General features: G+C 36.8%; 1 protein-coding gene across 14 annotated transcripts in view; it reads right to left on the reverse strand.

Annotated features, from left to right (window-relative positions):
* The window catches only part of SETD5 (SET domain containing 5), a 74,803-nt gene that overhangs the window by 15,711 nt on the left and 40,536 nt on the right, over nucleotides 1–18,556 (reverse strand). For all 14 annotated transcript variants that reach the window (XM_036877799.2, XM_036877802.2, XM_057507007.1 and 11 more), the window contains 10 exons: nucleotides 17,866–18,108; nucleotides 17,165–17,313; nucleotides 16,658–16,775; nucleotides 15,841–15,950; nucleotides 14,737–14,986; nucleotides 14,270–14,356; nucleotides 13,319–13,576; nucleotides 12,310–12,630; nucleotides 11,661–11,903; nucleotides 4,111–4,240 (listed from right to left, as the gene is read on the reverse strand). In XM_036877799.2, coding sequence (XP_036733694.2) covers nucleotides 4,111–4,240; nucleotides 11,661–11,903; nucleotides 12,310–12,630; nucleotides 13,319–13,576; nucleotides 14,270–14,356; nucleotides 14,737–14,986; nucleotides 15,841–15,950; nucleotides 16,658–16,775; nucleotides 17,165–17,313; nucleotides 17,866–18,108 — 1,909 coding nt within the window. The remainder of the gene's footprint in view (nucleotides 1–4,110; nucleotides 4,241–11,660; nucleotides 11,904–12,309; nucleotides 12,631–13,318; nucleotides 13,577–14,269; nucleotides 14,357–14,736; nucleotides 14,987–15,840; nucleotides 15,951–16,657; nucleotides 16,776–17,164; nucleotides 17,314–17,865; nucleotides 18,109–18,556) is intronic.

An 18,556-nucleotide genomic window follows, 5' to 3' on the forward strand; every position in this document is an offset into this window, starting at 1 on the left:
CTCATGCTTTCATTTCTATCTCTTAACACAGATTCATCACATTTTTAGTAGGTCTACACTCCAGTGTCCTGTATTTTTTTGTTACCATTGTGAACTGATGTTATTTCTCCCTTTATGTTATTTAAATGTTATTGTTAGTATACAAAAAAAATTTTTGCACCCAGTTACCCTACTGATCTGTGTCAGTGTTTCAGTTAATTCTCTTGGCTTTTCCAGAAAAGCATCTTCTTTGTACACAGTAACATATACATTCTTTTTGCCAGTACTTTTATTTCATGGATTTTTTTTTTTGCAGGGAATCACTTCGACTAATAATTCTAGACATTGTTAAATAATAATGGCAATAGTAGAATAATTTGCTAATACATTTTAAGGTTTAATGTAACTATTTTCACCATGAAGCATAATTTTCAGATAGATGTTAGGAAAAAAAAACACTGTTATTTTATTTGATTTATCCTTAATTCACATTTACTGTGCTATTACTATGACCCATCCTCCACTTGGCCTGACAATAAGTTAATTAGATGAATAATTTTTAAATATTGAACCACCCTTATAATTCCTAGGAGAAATTTTTAAATATTCTTACAGATTGAAGATCCAGGTCACTAAAATCTATTTCAAAAGCAGTAATGTGATGTTTTATTTTGGGGGGGAGGGCTTAGTTTGATAAAATGAATGAAGAGTAAAAATTTTAATGATACTGTGTAGTGTTACATTAGAAGTATGTACACATACAGGAATAGTAGTATAGTGTGGTAAATATAATCACTGATGCTACAACATCTTTCTGTGTTGACAGATAGTAACTGCACTAGTGGGGGTGAGGATTTAATAACGTGAGTACTGTTGGACCACTGTGTTGTATATTTGAAACCAATAGAAGATTGTATAACAACAATACTTCAACAAAAAAAGAGAAGAAAAAAAGTATGTAGACATGTCCTTTACTGGTTGGAATCTAGATTGTTTTTATGCTATATATTGTTGCAATTATTACTAATTCTATGACTAACACCTTGTATAAAATTTTTGATCTACACCTATTTCTGCAGAACAGATACCCAGAACAACTATTAGGTTAAGGAGTATGACTATTATAATGCATATGATAGACCTTACCGAACTGCAAATAGGGCTATTACTCCTATCATTTTTATTGCAAATCTTCTCTCCCAATGTATTCGTCCTCTATTTAATTCAGACAATATAAATGCAGAAACATTGTTTACTCAAGTTTGATTTCTTTAAAAAAATATTTGAAAGTGCCTAGAATTTACTTTGGCAAGGATCTAATTCTTTTCAGTCTCCCAAGTAAAAACTCCAGAATAATTTACCAAATCTTTCATTTACGAAAGGCTTGTTTCTGAGTATTCTGTTCCATATATAAATCCATTCTTGTACCAGCACTATATTAATTTAATTACTAGCTTCCAGCTTCATACTGGAAGCTACTTTTATACTTCCAGGGAAAATACTTCATCATTACTCTTCAAATTTTTTAGTTCTTCTCTCTTTCTCTTTTTTTAAAAATGAAGTTTAAGATCATTAAAATCATTTTAGATATCATACCATAGGAAGAGGAAACCAGAGAGAGACTATTTATCCTTTCCATTAAAAAACATGGAATGTCTCTTCATTTCCTCAAGACTTTGAAAATATTTCACAGTAATGATTTGCTCTACATCCCCCCACTGTTATTTCTTAATAACAGTTTAAATTATTTCTTAGTTTGTTAAGTTTGGGAATGAAACATTTTCTTTATTCATTTTCTTGGTACATAAATGCTATTAGTTTTTTGCATTAAGTACCTTCTATCCAGTGGTTTTACTGAACTCTTACAAGTTTTTCAGTAGATTATTTAGGTTCTCCTAGGTCTATATTTACATCATTTACTAGTAATGAGTATTATGCCCTCCCCACCTGAAGAGTAATACCATTTTTTAATTTTTAGCTTTTAGGAGCTTAGAATTTTTCACGTATCCTAGTATCTGACTAATTTTAATAAATGTTCCATAAATGCTCAATAAGAGTGAGCATTTTGTATACAGTAAGGACATTAATAATCCCTATTATGGGTCCAGAAGTGTACTGCACTTTACACACATTAATTTAATCTTATTTCAGCTCTATAAAGTAGGTTATTACTATTCCCATTTTACAGATGAGGCTCACATAGATGTTTAGTAACTTGCTCAATATCATGTAGTTAGTAAAGGGTAGAGCTAGTTCTTCAAATGCCAAGTCTGCTGGATTCTTTCAACTATACCATCTGGCTCTCTTAACATCTCCTTAAAAAAACAAAACTAAATTAACAAAAATAATTCCTCAGGATTTACACTAAGTTGCTGATTTGACTACTGCTGGGTCTTAATTAGGTATTTTCCGTCTGTGGATGCTGCTCCTTATGGACAAGGTATGTCCTTTGAATACTTTTCACTGCTAGAGATGAGCCGAAGCTCAATAAAGACTGGTGACTACCAGGCCTACTTCCATTCCAACCAGGGCCCGTAGTAACACAGGTGCTTTCGCTTTTGAGTCTTTGTCAGTCAGGACATGAAATGCTATACAACATCCTTTTCCCAATTTCAACCACATACACACATAACATACACACCACACATAACACAAATGTGTGGATGTGTGTATACCAGATAGAAGATCTCAGTTAAGTTATATTCTCACTATACTGTAAAAGCTGTCAATCAATTGATAATATTGATGGAAATCTGGTACCAGCATTTTATATTAAGCTAGTTTTAGTAAATCTCCTTAATCTTTGATGAAGAAGAGAGGAAAATATTTTAAGTATTTTTTATGTGGACCTAAAATCATCATTATACATGTATTTATTATTGTCATGGTATCATTTATTTTCCAGATGTTCTATACAGATTGTATTATCCTAGGTAACACATGTGATAACTTATAAGATATAATCCAATCCAGAGGAGAATAAACTAAGTCAATAATTTGAAAAATGTTACTTTTAGTAGCCTGTTTTCCAAATAGATGTTAGTTTTAATATAAAGCAGGTATTCCTAGTACAAATCTATCTATCTATCTATCTATCTATCTATCTATCTATCTATCTATCTATCTATCTATCTATCTATCTATCTAATCTAACTCATGATCTTATTTACTCAGTAAGTCAATGAAAAACAATGAAGTGGTTTATATGAAAATCTGAAGTATCATGTTAGCTGTTGCCACCTTAACACAACCTTTAGCATCTAATTAATTTTGGTACTTTGTTTTTGTTATATTCACAAAATTGATTTGGAGATAAACTTGTGGAAATCACAGAGAAATTTTCTTTTAAACTGAAGTATAGTCTACATATAATATTATATTGGTTTAAGTGCACAACATAGTGATTTAACAGTTATCTCCATTGTTACTGTCAACGAGAGAACTTTTCAATTAAGCCAATATTGGCAGAAGACACTTTGGTTCAAAGACTGTCCCCAAATCAGTTAAGCTGTTATCACAAGCTCATGCACCAGAGCTTTCAATTGCAATTCAACTAAAACCCCTCCAAGAGTCACTGTGAAAACCAATGGACCACATGACTTTTCATGACCCTCTACCTTAAAAACACATAAGGACTTTAAGTTGCATTTAACGCCACATCTTTCTAAAAAAATATCTTACACTAACTGTGACAGCCCATTTGAAAAACAACCAATCCATAATAATTTGTCATTCATTTAATTCATCCACTGCCCCTTCAACTAAGCCCCACCCAACTCAATCACTTATGATTTTGATTATTTCCTGAATAGTGTTCCACAACTTTCTTGAGTATTTCCCATTATAATGGATATAGATTTCCTAAACTTACTACGTTAAATGTATCTAACCTTTTTATAACCATTTTTGCTGTTATCTGTACACTGTCTACTTCCTTCTTTGTTGTCCTGGGAAAAGTGATCCCTGACTTGAGATTTCTCTCTTCCTCTGTAAAGACAGATGCAAAGTAACTATTTAGAGAACAATGCTATTTCTTTTTTGTATCAGACTTTTTAAGTACTCATACTCAATTTTTTATGTGGACCTAAAATCATCATTGTATATGTATTCAGAAAGGTCTGAGACACATACCTGCATTGTCTTTGCAGATACTAGAAGAGTTACTATTCTCATTACTTTGGTATAGGTGCTGAGTTCTAGTCTCTTGGGATACAGGTGATGTTTGAGTCATCCCTTCTTCCAAGGCTTGCTTTATCCAGCGCTATAATAGGAAAAGCAGGGAATTATTATTAGTCATTTAAAACTATTAGTATAGCTATTTTAAATGCACTGACCAGGTAATTAACATAACTGGTGAGAGATGCAATCCAACACATTCATTCAGTTCCAGTCAAGTATTTTTTGATCTCGAGTTTCAGCATATTAGAGTATTGCCCCATCTCAATTCCTTCTATCAGGCAAAACTGAGAAACTCTGAATCCCATCCAAAAAACACAAACCACTAAGAAATGATTACTATTCAATTTTACATACTCCTTAGAATACAGTAAATGGAGAGAGATAAGGAAGAAATCTTAACAGTTATTTAAGAGAGACTCTGATCATATACGATAAAACTAACACATAAAATAAGCTAGAAGCAGGATAAAAGATATCTTAAAGAGTTTTCTGCCCTGTGCTGGGGACATATGAAGATGTAATAGAAAGAATTCATAGGAAGACTTTGGATGAGAATAAACAGCTCTTCATTATAGGTACCAAAATACTTCCAAAAGGTCTATTCTCAGATGGAATATCCTGTGAGGTTTTCCTCTCAAACAAGTACTTTAGTTAAAATTATGCATGTATAATGCAAATCACCAGAATGAATGACCTGCAGAAATCAAAAAGGGGGAAAAGCCAAAAAGAGCTCTCTAATCCATCACATTTTCTGTAGTGAATACTGGAATCTAAAATGATGAGAGATAAATTTAAGTCAGAAAGTAATCCTGCAAAGATTAGAATAGTAAGATTATGCATCCTGCGGAAGAGAGAAAATTTCTTACCTGTAATTGTGTTCTCTTAAGATACACAGTTGTAGGTTGCTCACCACTCTGTGGTTCTCCTGCCCTGACATAAGACAGATCGAATTTTGATAAACATCAATTTCTGAGTCAGACCCTCCCCCAAACAGGAAGAGCAAAGGTGATTATAATTTTACACCTTTAGAGAACAAGTATTACAGGTAAGTAAATATTCTCTTCACCAAAGAGAGCAATTCCAGTAGATTACCCTCTTAAAAACTTAAGGAAATAGTCATTTCTTAGGAAATATGGTGAGGAAAATTTCACCAAAAAAAATTTTGTATCATGTAAAATGGCATTGTAGTCTGCCAAACGAAAACAAAAGTAAAATTGTAAACATGAGGAAGTAAGAGTGAATAAGTATATAAAAAAGAGATCTCAACAGTCAATTGAATCACATTGACATTTCGGGATATGTCCAGGGCTCTGAAAAGCCAAAACAAAACCAAGAATAAACTCTCTTACACACAGAATATTTATGTAAAAAAGAACCATGAGAACCATAGCTTCTTACAACTTAGAAGAGACCACCGAGGTCAATTTGTCCAAAGCACTCATTGTAGAGATCGGGAAAATTAGGCCTATGAGGACAAAATGAGTGAAAAATCCTTTGGTTACAGATACCTTTAGTACAAGGTTTTCTTTTCAGAGCAGATGACAGGACTCATTTGGGGTCACTGTGCTTTCCTCCAGTTAATTTCTTTTATTTCCAGTGTCAAGTAGATGCAACCACAAAATAATTTACATTCTGGATCTGATGACTACAAAAAGGGAAAATAAAACCAGGACAGGGGCATTCTAGGAATAAGATGCTGCTATGGTTAGCTATAAGGTCAAACACAGCAAACACGATCAAATCCATTTCTCCCGGCCCTATTGTATATCTACACAATATATTAGGGCCCATAAAAAAGGAACATGAATATTTACTTAAATCTAACAAGTTCCAATCACCCCTAAGGAAAATATATTAGACACCCTTGCCCCTCCCCACCCCACTGAGTTCCAGCTACAGTTATTAAGGTCAAAAGAACATTTCTTCCTTCTCTGAAACTCTGTATTAAAGAGTTTCTTAGGCAGCTCAGAGATCAGCAAGAGAAGTGTTGTAAAGGGTCTCATTACTATGGAGAGAGTAAAGAAGTAATTTGGATTTTGGGGTCCAAAGATCGGGGATGAAATCTGGCTGTGTCTCTTACTTGCTGCCTAATTGTAGGCAAGTTACTGTACCCACCTGAGCCAAAGCTTCTGGATCTATAAAATGAGGCCAATGATCCCAAATTCATGGGGTTATTGTGAAGGCTAAGTGAGAAAATGTACGTGAAGAAAGCTTGTAGCACAGTACTGGGCACATATTCCAATTGCTTTCACTGCTATGCAGAGATAAAAAGATCATCAACTATACGGTATATACAGTGAAATACCAGTGCAAAGCAGTGCTTCACTTTCAAGTCAGGATGGCTTTCTAAGAAATCTGGGACACCAATCAGACAATACAAAGAAAGAAAAGGCATTCAGATTGGCAAGGAAGAAGTTAAACTGTCCCTGTTTGCAGATGACATGATATTGTACATAAAAAAAACCCCTAAAGAATCCACTCCAAAACTACTAGATCTAATATCTGAACTCAGCGAAGTTGCAGGATACAAAATTAATACACAGAAATCTTTTGCATTCCTATATGCTAATGATGAACTAGCAAAAAGAGAAATCAGGAAAGCAATTCCATTCACAATTGCATCAAAAAGAATAAAATACCTAGGAATAAACCTAACCAAGGAAATGAAAGACCTACACTTTGAAAACTACAAGACACTCATGAGAGAAATTAAAGAAGATACCAATAAATGGAAACACATCCCATGCTCATGTATAGGAAGAATTAATATTGCCAAAATGGCCATCCTGCCTAAAGCAATCTATAGATTCAGTGCAATCCCTATCAAAATACTGATGGTATTCTTCAATAAACTAGAGCAAATAGTTCTAAAATTCATATGGAAGCACAAAAGATCCCAAGTAGTAAAAGTAATCCTGCAAAAAGGAAGAATAAAGCGGGCAGGGGGTGGGGGGATTATGCTCCCCGATTTCAAGCTCTACTAAAAAGACACAGTAATCAAGACAATTTGGTACTGGCACAAGGACAGACCCATAGACCAACGGAACAGACTGGAGAGCCCAGATATAAACCCAAGCATATATAGTCAATTAATATACGATAAAGGAGCCATGGACATACAATGGGGAAATAGCCTCTTCAACAACTGGTGTTGGGAGAATTGGATAGCTACTTGCGAGAGAATGAAACTGGATTATTGGCCCTACACACAAAAGTAAACTCGAAATGGATCAAAGACATGAATATAAGTCATGAAACTATAAAACTCTTACAACATAGGCAAAAATCTCTTGAATATAAACATGAGCAGCTTTTTCCTGAATGCATCTCAAGCAAGGGAAACAAGATAAAAAATGAACAAAAGGGACTACATCAAGCTTAAAAAGCTTCTGTACAGCAAAGGACACCATCAGCAGAACAAAAAGGCATCCTACAGTATGGTGGAATATATTTGTAAATAACATATCCAAGAAGGGGTTAACATCCAAAATACATAAAGAACTCACACACATCAACACCCAAAAAGCAAATAATCCAATTAAAAAATGGGAGGAGGATATGAACAGACACTTCTCCAAAAAAGAAATTCAAATGGCCAACAGGCACATGAAAAGATGCTCCCCATTGCTAATTATCAGGGAAATGCAAATTAAAACCACAATGAATTATCACCTCACACCAGTTAGGATGGCCAACATAGAAAAGACTAGGAACAACAAATGCTGGTGAGGATGCGGAGAAAGGGGAACCCTCCTACACTGCTGGTGGGAATGTAAACTAGTTCAACAACTGTGGAAAGCAATATGGAGGTGCCTCAAAAAACTAAAACTAGAAATACCATTTGACTCAGGAATTCCATTCCTAGGAATTTACCCAAAGAAAACAACTTCTCAGATTTGAAAAGACATATGCAACCCTGTGTTTACTGCAGCACTATTTACAATAGCCAAGATATGGAAGCAACCTAAATGTCCATCAGTAGATGAATGGTTAAAGAAGATGTGGTACATATACAAAATGGAATATTATTCAGCCTTAAGAAGAAAACAAATCCTACCATTTGCAACAACATGGATGGAGCTAGAGGGTATTATGCTCAGTGAAATAAATCAGGCAGAGAAAGACAAAGACCAAGTGATTTCCCTCATTTGTGGATTATAAGAACGAAGCAAAACTGAAGGAACATAATAGCAGCAGACTCACACACTCCAAGAAGGGACTAGTGGTTACCAAAGGGGAGGGGTGGGGGGGAACGGGTGAGGAGGGAAGAAGAAGTGGATTGAGGGGTATCATGATTGGTGCACATGGTGTGTGTGTGGGGGGGTGTCACAGGGAAGACAGTGTAGTTCAGAGAAGACAAATAGGGACTCTGTGGCATCTTACTACACTCTCGAACTGTGACTGCAGTGGGGTATGGGGGGGGGGACTCGATAATAAGGGTGAATGTAATAACCACATTGTTTTTCTTGTAAAACCTTTATAAGAGTCTATATCAATGATACCTTAATAAAAAAAAAATCTGGGTCACTAAATGCCCTATGGTCTACAAGGTAAGTTATAGAAGATTTACAGAGAATGGGAGGGATACTACTGAAAGGCTCGTGATCCACTTACAAATGTTTCTGGTCTAAAATACAAAGTAAGACCCAATAAAAGATATTCCATAACATGCTTCCTAAGAACTATGAAGCAATTTAATTTGAAAATTCCATGGGAATCATAAAATGTTCTGTCAAACATTCTAAGAACCTAGAGGCAACTATGCATATGCAACTTCACACAATTTTTAACTTATGAGGCCTTTCCCTCCTTTAATCAGATATGAAACAGGCGTATTAAAAATACACACTGTTCTAACTAATCTCATGGAGGATGGTTTTTCTCATGTTTTACATATATTTTCTCTGAGGGATTTTCAGAAATTTATTACAATTTTGTTTTCATGGAAATGTTCTTAGGTCTTGAACTAGATACTTTTAACGAATCTAAAGAGAACTCTTTTCCAACCCCACCCAGGATAAAGCTGAGTTCAATTTGTAGATAAAGGTCCAACTGCATTAATTTTGCTCCCCAAAATGCCACATTTTTGTTTAACAGTATAATCTTTATATTTTAACAGCAAATATTAAGGCTGTGCTTGAAACTTAAACAATTCAGACCTAAACCTAAACAATTTTAAAAGACCCAATTTAAATAAGATAATTTTACTATGGTATTTCAGCATACATACCCTGAACCCTCCCTACAGACACATATAGATAAAAGTGCCTGAGCGGAGCCTATATAAAACAAGACTAAGGATGGACAGATACATTTGGAGAATATATGAGCAAAATGGGATTTCTGTCTGTTGCTAGTGGAGATAAAAAGATGAAGTATAGACAGAAGTTCTAAACCATTACTAGGTATAAAAAACTCAAAGAAATGGATTTGCTATCAGACTTGAAGTTATATTCATATACATGTTTTTGGTTTTCATAGGACTCTGCTAGTTGGAAAAGCAAGATGGGAACATAAAGATAGTAACCCAGCATCAGAATGATGAAAGCGGCACTTTAAGAGGTAGTCCATTCTATTTATAATTCAGACTTTGCTATTCATCTGTACCAAAATAAGAGATTCAACTATGGGGCTTGATAAGATGCTTCAACAGTTACCATCCTTAGAGGTCTAGCACTGTGTTCAGCCAAAAACAGTACAAAAGGACCAAGTTTCTTTCATAGATCTATGAAGCATCACTTGACTTGCTTCTCCAAACTAAAGGCCATACCTGTACCATCTCTAATTGTTAAACAATACTCTGAAACTGCAGTTAAGATTTTGAGTTGTACAGAGAAGACAAGCAGTGATTCTATAGCGTCTTACTACGCTGATGGACAGTGACTGTAATGGGGTATGTGGGGGGGACTTGGTGATGCGGGGGAGTCTAGTAAACATAATGTTCCTCATGTAATTGTAGATTAATGATACAAAAAAAAAAAGATTTTGAGTTGTTACTTTTAAGTGAGGGACTGAACTAAATGTAATAGGAAGACTCATTTTGCATGCCACACCAGAGTTAATACAACTTTCCAATTATTACGTTAGTAAGGTTAACCATACTGCTCATTAAATGCAAGCAAGTTTTTTTTCCTTGTCAGATAATGTCTAAGATTCAAGATAAGCAATTTAGTATAAGAAAGTATTCCCAGGAACCCAACCCTCCTTTACCACCTGGGCAAATTTCTAATGTCTTTTTTTTTTTTTAAAGGAGTTGTCTTTGCTTTTATTTCTGACACTGAAAAGTTATTCGTGTTATTGCATTATTATCTACCAACCCTTTTGGCAAAGATCTCACGGTCAAATTTTTCTTCAGGAGTTCTTCTACTTGGGCATTTCCCCCATATAAACCAGTAAGCGACTCAAATACTTGGGTAAGATGTGTGATTAGGAGAAGACTTTCTTCAGTGTGTGCTGCTCATCTAGTGGCAATGCCTCTCCTTTGGGCACAGATCTGGTGCCCCCTCCCTATCCCACACAACTTTGGTTTATCTTTCACGACCGCCTCCCCACCAAGAAATAATTTCTGCTCTTTGGGGAAAGAGAAGAGCTTTAAATTTGGAGGAGTCAAGGAAGACCTGCCTGGAGTTGAAGACTTCATCACATCAAATAATCTACCTGCAGCATCCTCGTGCACGTGATGCCCGTGGAGAAGGGCAACGGCAGACACTGAGGAAGGCAGCCTGAATCCAGATCTGAAGATAAGAGAAAACGGTGTTCCAGGGAACAGACTCTACCTCAAAGGAGGCCAAATGAAAGGGCGCCCTACACTTCTAGAAACACAAAAACGACATTACAGGTCTGAGGGAGTGATCTATTCCTGAGAGACACCCATGGAAAATATGCAGGGCTTTTGGGAATTAAGAAAGAGCATTCCAAACAACTATCAAACACTACTGGCCAGCGGATCCAAAAACACTTGGAGGTGGGGGCGAGAGGGAGAATTTTTATAGTATGTTTTATATTCACTAGGGAATAAACAGTCCAACTTGCCATTTGATCAAGCAACAGAATTATACCAATTATAAAAGGACTTTTCCTTTACTTTCATTCAAATAATTAATAGTGATGGAATAAATTCAAAACACAGTCCAATCATTTTTTCACTTACGCAGCAGTGCTCTAGAGTACCTGGGGCCCAATCTCACACAGTAAACACAAACGGACAAAGTGATCAACACCACAAGAGCACACACAGAACAACCCTCCCTGCCCAATCATCAACTGCTGTATGCTCTCGACTCAGTAACCTCCAGGGCTCTCAGAAAAGGCAACAAGGAATTCTCACAAATTGAGCACCCAAAATGCAGTTATTGGCCTACCTTAGTCCCACTGACCCGATGCATTAGCATTCATGAACAATTAACCCATTACAAACTCACATGGGCATAGAGTGGCTATCTAGAGAATGTGTTAGGTAGTCATGGTTATAAGCACTCTAGGTTAAAGAAAAAAACAAGTACCTTTTTACAGGAGCTGAAGGTGCCATCAGGGAGGAGGGGCCTTCGACGTCTCTCGGGCATAAAGGGTGAGCCAAAGCGAATGTAGTGTTTGGGGGTGGTGCAAATTAATGGGGAATGGATGAGACCGGGTAACATGTTCAGGGTTGTTGCCAGTACAGTTGGGTCCGTGGTGATACGTAAAGGACACTCAACAGGGCATTCTTGCTTCTCTGCTTTGTCGTTCAGCCATTCTGTAACTAGATACTAAGGTAAAAGAGAGATCTTTAGTCAGTGCTGGAATGTGGAGGCCAGAGGCAGCAGTGTAGCTCACAAAGATAAACTTCATCTGGGAACTAGGACAGAGGTAGATACAGCAGCTACAGAGAGTATGAACTGGCTGTTCAGAATGTAAGGCTATCTTCCTTCACCCTCTCTATGACCGCTAAGGAAGGACTAATTCCAGCTTTCAGCAATTTAAGCTCTGCCTAAAAATTACAGGAACAAAAGAAAGGCAGTAGGATGGCTTTGATCCCTTATGTTAGAGCATTTTATCTAAAACTTTTGTCTAATACTTAGATGATCTGTTTTTCCTGGGGATCACAGGTCCTTTCACTTTACGAAGATACAGACCTTGCGAGAGAAGTCTTAGGAAGATGTATTCATGACTTACCTTTTTGGTTTTGGGGTATTTAGACACAGCACGGCTGACGTGGGATCCAGTAACTGTTACCACAGTTGGGTCAGACCCTGTTAACTGCCTATTTTCTCCAGAACTGTCTATATTTCCAGCTTCAGTAGGAGTAACTGTATTGTTATTTCCTCCCTCTTCCAAGGCAGCTTGTGCCAACTCTGCCTGTTGGGCAATGGCCTGCTTCTGACGCTTTAGTCTTTGGGCTGAACTGGTCCGGTACCGAGAAATTCTACTCTTCGGTCGGGGCCTAGAAGGCTTTGCTGGAGGTGGTTTGGGGACTGTTTTTTCTGCAGCAACATCCTACAAGCATAGCAGAGTGAAATGCTTACCAGAAATATCTTGTCAGCAAACCTTCTATCCAGTTTATTCACTTTAAGCATTATGAATGCTTACTGGTGAAAACAGGGAGTGCTTAGAAACACTAATACTAATTTCAAACGTAATCCTTATAAAAATGTATGTATTTAAATCAGCTAAGAGACTATAGGTAGATGCCTGGGTTAGCTAATTCTTTTTCTAATAAGTATTTCTAAACAGGTCAAAAGTGAGCTGAAGGTAGTTTTAGGGTGCTTGGCAGGGAAGGTAACTCTTCCCTTTCTCTTTTTTTTTCCCAGATACTAAGGTTTTAGCTTAAGGCTTAGAATTCATTACTGGGGTAGAGAAGTGAAAGGTGACTTTATCCTGAGAATCCTATGAAAAATCAAGTGTATAATTGTGCTTTATAAAAGAGCAAAAAGGGAAATCTGATGATTTTTATCAATGCACCAAGAGTTTATCTGGAAGAAATAATATGCAGTTCCACTCTAGTCTGAAAGTGTCACTCAAATTCTGTCTCCCTGAATCTCACAAATGAGCTGATGTAAATGGCCTTATTTATTGCAATTATGAGGCAAAGCTGGAAACGCTGATTTTATCATTCCAAAAACACAGGTAACTGACAACAGCAAAAGGAAGGATGTTTAGGGCCTGAAGTCTTTTCATTTCTTACCCCAGCTTGGGAGGACCTCCGGGTGTTCACTCCAACAGTCTGTGGGGTGCTAGGGATGGCAACGTTTGAAGGAGCATTGCCGACCTCAGATTCAGGGGCTTCAGTTTTTGTCTCTTCTCCAACAGGAGTCTCTGAGGTGGTGGTGGTAATCTCTACATCAGAGTTGCTTTGTTCCAAGGGCTGATCCCGCCGCTTCCTTCTTTTCTCCAAGTTTTCAAAAGCATGCACAATGGCTTCGACCTTCCTATCCTCCCGGGTCTAGAAAGAAATAGCATTAGCATAGAAGGAAGCAGGAAGGGACAGCTTTTAAGCAGTACTATTAATGGAAATTTATGAACATTTATAGAACTACCAGTAAGATGACATACATGTTGGAGAACATTAACTAAAAACTAAAAAAATTAAGTTTTCACTTTATATGTTGCAAAGAACTGTAAAGGAAGGCAAAGCCAAACCTGAACTTTTCAAAAAAGGTTGGCTCTTTTTAAACTTTTCAATATAAAAAAACAGCCATTAAAACCAATTTTTCTCTACGCTTTCAGTATTCAAAAGTAACCAAGTAGATTTTATTGAACCTCTTCTCAGGGATAGAACTAAACATGGCTAGTTTCAGCAAAAAAGTGGACTTTTGAAATTCATATGATGAAAGGATCTTTTTTTAAATGCCAAAATTAGGAAGTTACTAAGTCAGAACAAGTAGCCCCAACAGACATTTTGTTTTGAAACCTCTCAAGACCATCATCAGATAACAATGACTCAACAACTACTGTATTGTGGGTGGGAAGAAATAAAAAAAAAATAATGAAATCTAGCTTATACAAAAAGCCCAAACCATCCCCTGCAGGTGATGGTATAGAATCTTGTCAAAGAAATGTGATCATACACACTCAAAAGAGAAGGGGTTCACGTGCTGCAGGCAGCAGTAACAACAGGGTGTCAGCAGGTACCCACCCTCCGGCTGTGAACTGAGTTCTCCTGGTCATCTGCAACTTCTTCTTTCTCCTCTTCTGCTGCTTTTTCTTCTGGATTGTCTATTTCCTTTAAGACAGAGGCAATATTCAGCTGTACACTTAAGCTCTAGGGAAAAAATGCAGTCTTTTTTCTTTTTTTTTTTTTGTAGCTTAAACTCCCTAGCAACAATTTCTTGTGCTTTATAGTGTTATTAATGTGGAATCACATGGTAAACAAAGGTGAATAAGCCCCATTCTCTGGACAGAAACCTGGGAAGTAGTTGAAAGGATGTTCTTGACATTGTAAAAAAAAAAAATGTATGTATATGAATGAATGCACACCCACCTTGATATGAAGGGCATTATGTGTCATCACATATTCCTTACATAAAACATGTGGCAACCTGGGATCCTCTTTATTTGGGGACACCCAACACCACAGCAACATCCTCTAACCAGGGAGATTACCTCATGGTCGCTGGCTACAATAACTTTCTCAGGAACTTGTTCTGGCTGCTGGTTGTTATCCTCTTCTGGGGCCTCATTCTGCAGCTCCATCTCTAGCTCTTTCCGTCGCGCTTTTCTACGCCTCGTCTCTGCTCCAACGGTGGGCAGGCTTGGTGGTGGTGGGAGTGGCGGTTCTGCAGCATTGGGATTTCTTTTCTGTATGGGGCAATTCCGGTTCCCCTTGTGACATGCGCAGTCCACTTTATAATTACTGCTCCAAAGAAACAACCAAAAGTGCCTGTCTTAGTACCCTTGAAAATCAGTCATATATGATCCATTCATTGTCTTGAAACATTAATAACATTAGTAACTTCCTCTGGTATTGTCTTCAAATAAATTAAGCAGAGACATCAAAGAGTCCTGTGAGTATTTTTCTATATTCTGTATTTCTCTATATAACTCAACTTTTCCTTCTTACATATGGTCAATGGAAAGGGAAGAAAGTGCCACTACAACTGTATTTATGCCCGTTAGTGGGCAGTGAAGTCAGTGATATCTTGCATCTGCCTTGACCATGTCCCTCACTACTGGATTCCCTACTTATTAATACCTTTTCTTCTTGTATCTGTGTTAAACTTCAATTTACAGCATGAGCTTTTTGCCTAAAAGGACCAAGGGAGGAAAAGCATCTCTTACAAAACCCATCATATATGCATCTATGACTTGCCATTGCTGTTTTTCTTCATGGTCATATACAGCTTGATGACATGGTTTGAGTGGATTGTGCGAATCTTTAAATTCTCATTCTATATGGCCCTGGCATATGTGCTACATGCATAACAGATGCTACCACAATTTCTAGCAGTGTCTCATACACACCCTTTTTGCTATTCCTGCTATAGAGGCATAAGCCAAAACACTCTTGGCTAGGATACTGGTGAGCAGTCTCATCATATTATATACCTTTTTCTTAAAAAACACCCTAAATCTGTCTATCTCTTCACAAATTCTAGACAGAAAATGAATGACTCATGAAAAGATTATGTAAAAGAAAAAAAATGGCAAGGAAGATTTGACAGAATAGTTTAAAATGCATTTGTGTAAGGAAAGATTTGGAGGTCTTACCAGTTACTGTACTCATAATCAAATGCTATGGTGACCTCAGCATCCTTGGTGATGGCAGACACTGCATAGATACACAGGTGAATCATCCCATCTGCAATCATGTGTCGCACCTGTGTGAACAAGGCTTATGGTTGATGACTTATAAAGACCAGGAATTCTCAGTAAGATGAAAGAAACCTTCTACTCAAATAATTTCCTCACTTAAGAGTTATTGTAGTCTGTTATTTAACTCCATCATTTCATCTGAAACAATCAGATAGTAATTGTTTAAAAACTTATGATACTTCTTGAAATGGAGAAACCTCTAGATGTTAAAAATCAGGGTAAGATCACTGTTCTACATGTTAAAGCTGTTTTCAGTCACACCAGAGAATAAAATTCCTTAGCCTGTAACAAAAGCTCTGTTGACTTTTTTGCTGAACTTGATGTGGTTGCACTATTTACTTAGTAATGAATTCTAGAAATGTCTAAATCTCCTGCAACACTCTTACCTAAATTCTAAAAAACTGAAACCATATAGCTTAGTTTGGGGCCAATGACATCATCTTCTATCATCTGGCAATTTCTTTAATATAACACCACTGACTTCTTATCCAGTCTAACTCATTCTCTTTAGCAAATGCTAAGTGCTTTTTTCTATTTCTTGCCCCCATCCTGCCAGAATAAATGCATCATTACTTTTGTTTCTGGTCTCTTACAATGAATGATTATAACCATTACCTACAGACTTAATCTGGGTGAAGTTTTCAGACTGCTTCTTCAGTACACTTGTCCTTTGATGGGTCCATGCAAAGAGAAGTTGCTATAGAAATCTTACCTCTGCATTTGGTGTACAAGATCTTCTGATGAACCGAGCATCATTACCGAAAGTACGTGCATCCACACACATCTCTACACCATTGAATTTGGAGTAGAAGAGCACAAAGGGGTATGGTCTAGGGATATAATTAAAATTCCTGTAATTCTCAACACGAATAAAAAGGCCACCCCATGACTTCACTTCAAATATGAAGCATATGCTGACAGAAGAAGCAGCAGTCCTTTGTAATGTCTAAACTTGGAAAACATCACATGCTTGTCTGCTTTTGATTAAAGACAAGCACAAAGCAAGGAATACCTGGCTTGGAAAGGAGTCATTATCACTTTATTCAATAAATAATTTGCGGATTTATTTGCACTTGTCTACAAATAGCAGACAAGTGTGAGCTTATCTGAGCTATAATCTTTTCCCTAAGAGCATCCTATCAACCAGAATGGTTTTTAGAGCCATACTGCTCAGCCAGGCCCACTTTAGCCCTCATTGCTCAATGAATAATATTCTTACTTTTTGAAGAAATGCCCATTGACCTCAAACTGCTGTCGTAACATGACTTTCCCTCGATACTCTATTATAAGAGTGTCCAAAGCCAAATCTCTTGCAGCCCTCAGGATCTTCCGGTGCTTCTGAACGCGAGTGACTCTTCCCAACTGTAACTGAAGAAAACCAGAGTACTGACTTTACACAACAGCAAAAGCAGCACAGCAGATAGACACTAAAGATATTCCCTAATTAAAGAAAAGGCCAATATTTTTAGGTTTTATTTATATGGTATTTAGTTCAATGATCAGAAAAATTTCCATTTGTTAAAAGCTCAGTATTTCTAGAAAATAGGCTCCATCTAATGAACCTGTCACTATCCCCCCCAAAAGGCAAGAAAAGATCAAAGAGAAGTAAATGATTAAGATTTTAGTAGCTCTGTCTGATGTAAAAATGAGAAAGAACAAGCTTAGCCTTTTATTACTATTTCCTGCTGAGGGTACATAAAATGTCCTAATTTATCTTTTTTTAATCAATAAAGATAGTTTAAAAATATGTATCCATGTAGTTTTCCAGTCACTTTTGGTTAAAGATGCTCAATAGGTGGCTAATTTATTATTCTAAGGTCCTGTACATTTGAAAGAACTGATAATTCCAATATATGTCCTTTTCCTGGGTTCTAACAATCTCAACTACTTACTTAGAGAGTGTAACCCTTTAATCCTTACCTGCATTTGGGAACCAATAACTGTATTATTACAGGCCAATTCAGTCTTATTTATAGTGTCTAAAATTGCTGGTTTGCCCACAAATTCCTTGCTAGAATGTAGATGCTGTTCAAGGGCGTTCTGTACATCTGCACTGTACTGATTAGTGAAAGCTTCTTCATACTGATCAGTCCATAGTCTTATCCGATTTTCCCATCCCTCAGTTGTATTCTCATCTAAATTCTGTGCTTCAGAAGGAGAATTCTGTAGAAAACAAAGGTTCCATAGGTTAGGAGAGTCCATGCATAAAAATGGGGTGGGATGGAGGGCTGGTAGGTGGGTAAACAGGCTGTATTTCCACAGAAAATTTGTTTTCACTTGGCAGTTTGTGTGGCATAAAGAGTAATGGCCTGGGAGTCAGGGGATCTGGCTTCTATCATGGTTTCATTACCAGTGAACTGTGAGGCCTTCAATAATTTCTTTCTTTCTTTTTACAGCTGATGATATGGAGACCTTCAATAATTTCTTTCTTTCTTTTTATTGAAGTAGAGTTGATGATATATACAACACAGTGGTTCACCAGTTACCCACATTATTAAATCCTCACTCTAACTTCTTAGAAAAGCTCAGTTTCCTCATTTATAAAGTGAGAAATTAATCAAGGTCATAATTCTATCCCATCCTATCCCACGATTTTGTGACCATCTTTAAA

Source organism: Manis pentadactyla, chromosome 1, assembly GCF_030020395.1.
Source record: "Manis pentadactyla isolate mManPen7 chromosome 1, mManPen7.hap1, whole genome shotgun sequence".
Classification (NCBI taxonomy): Eukaryota; Metazoa; Chordata; class Mammalia; order Pholidota; family Manidae; genus Manis; species Manis pentadactyla.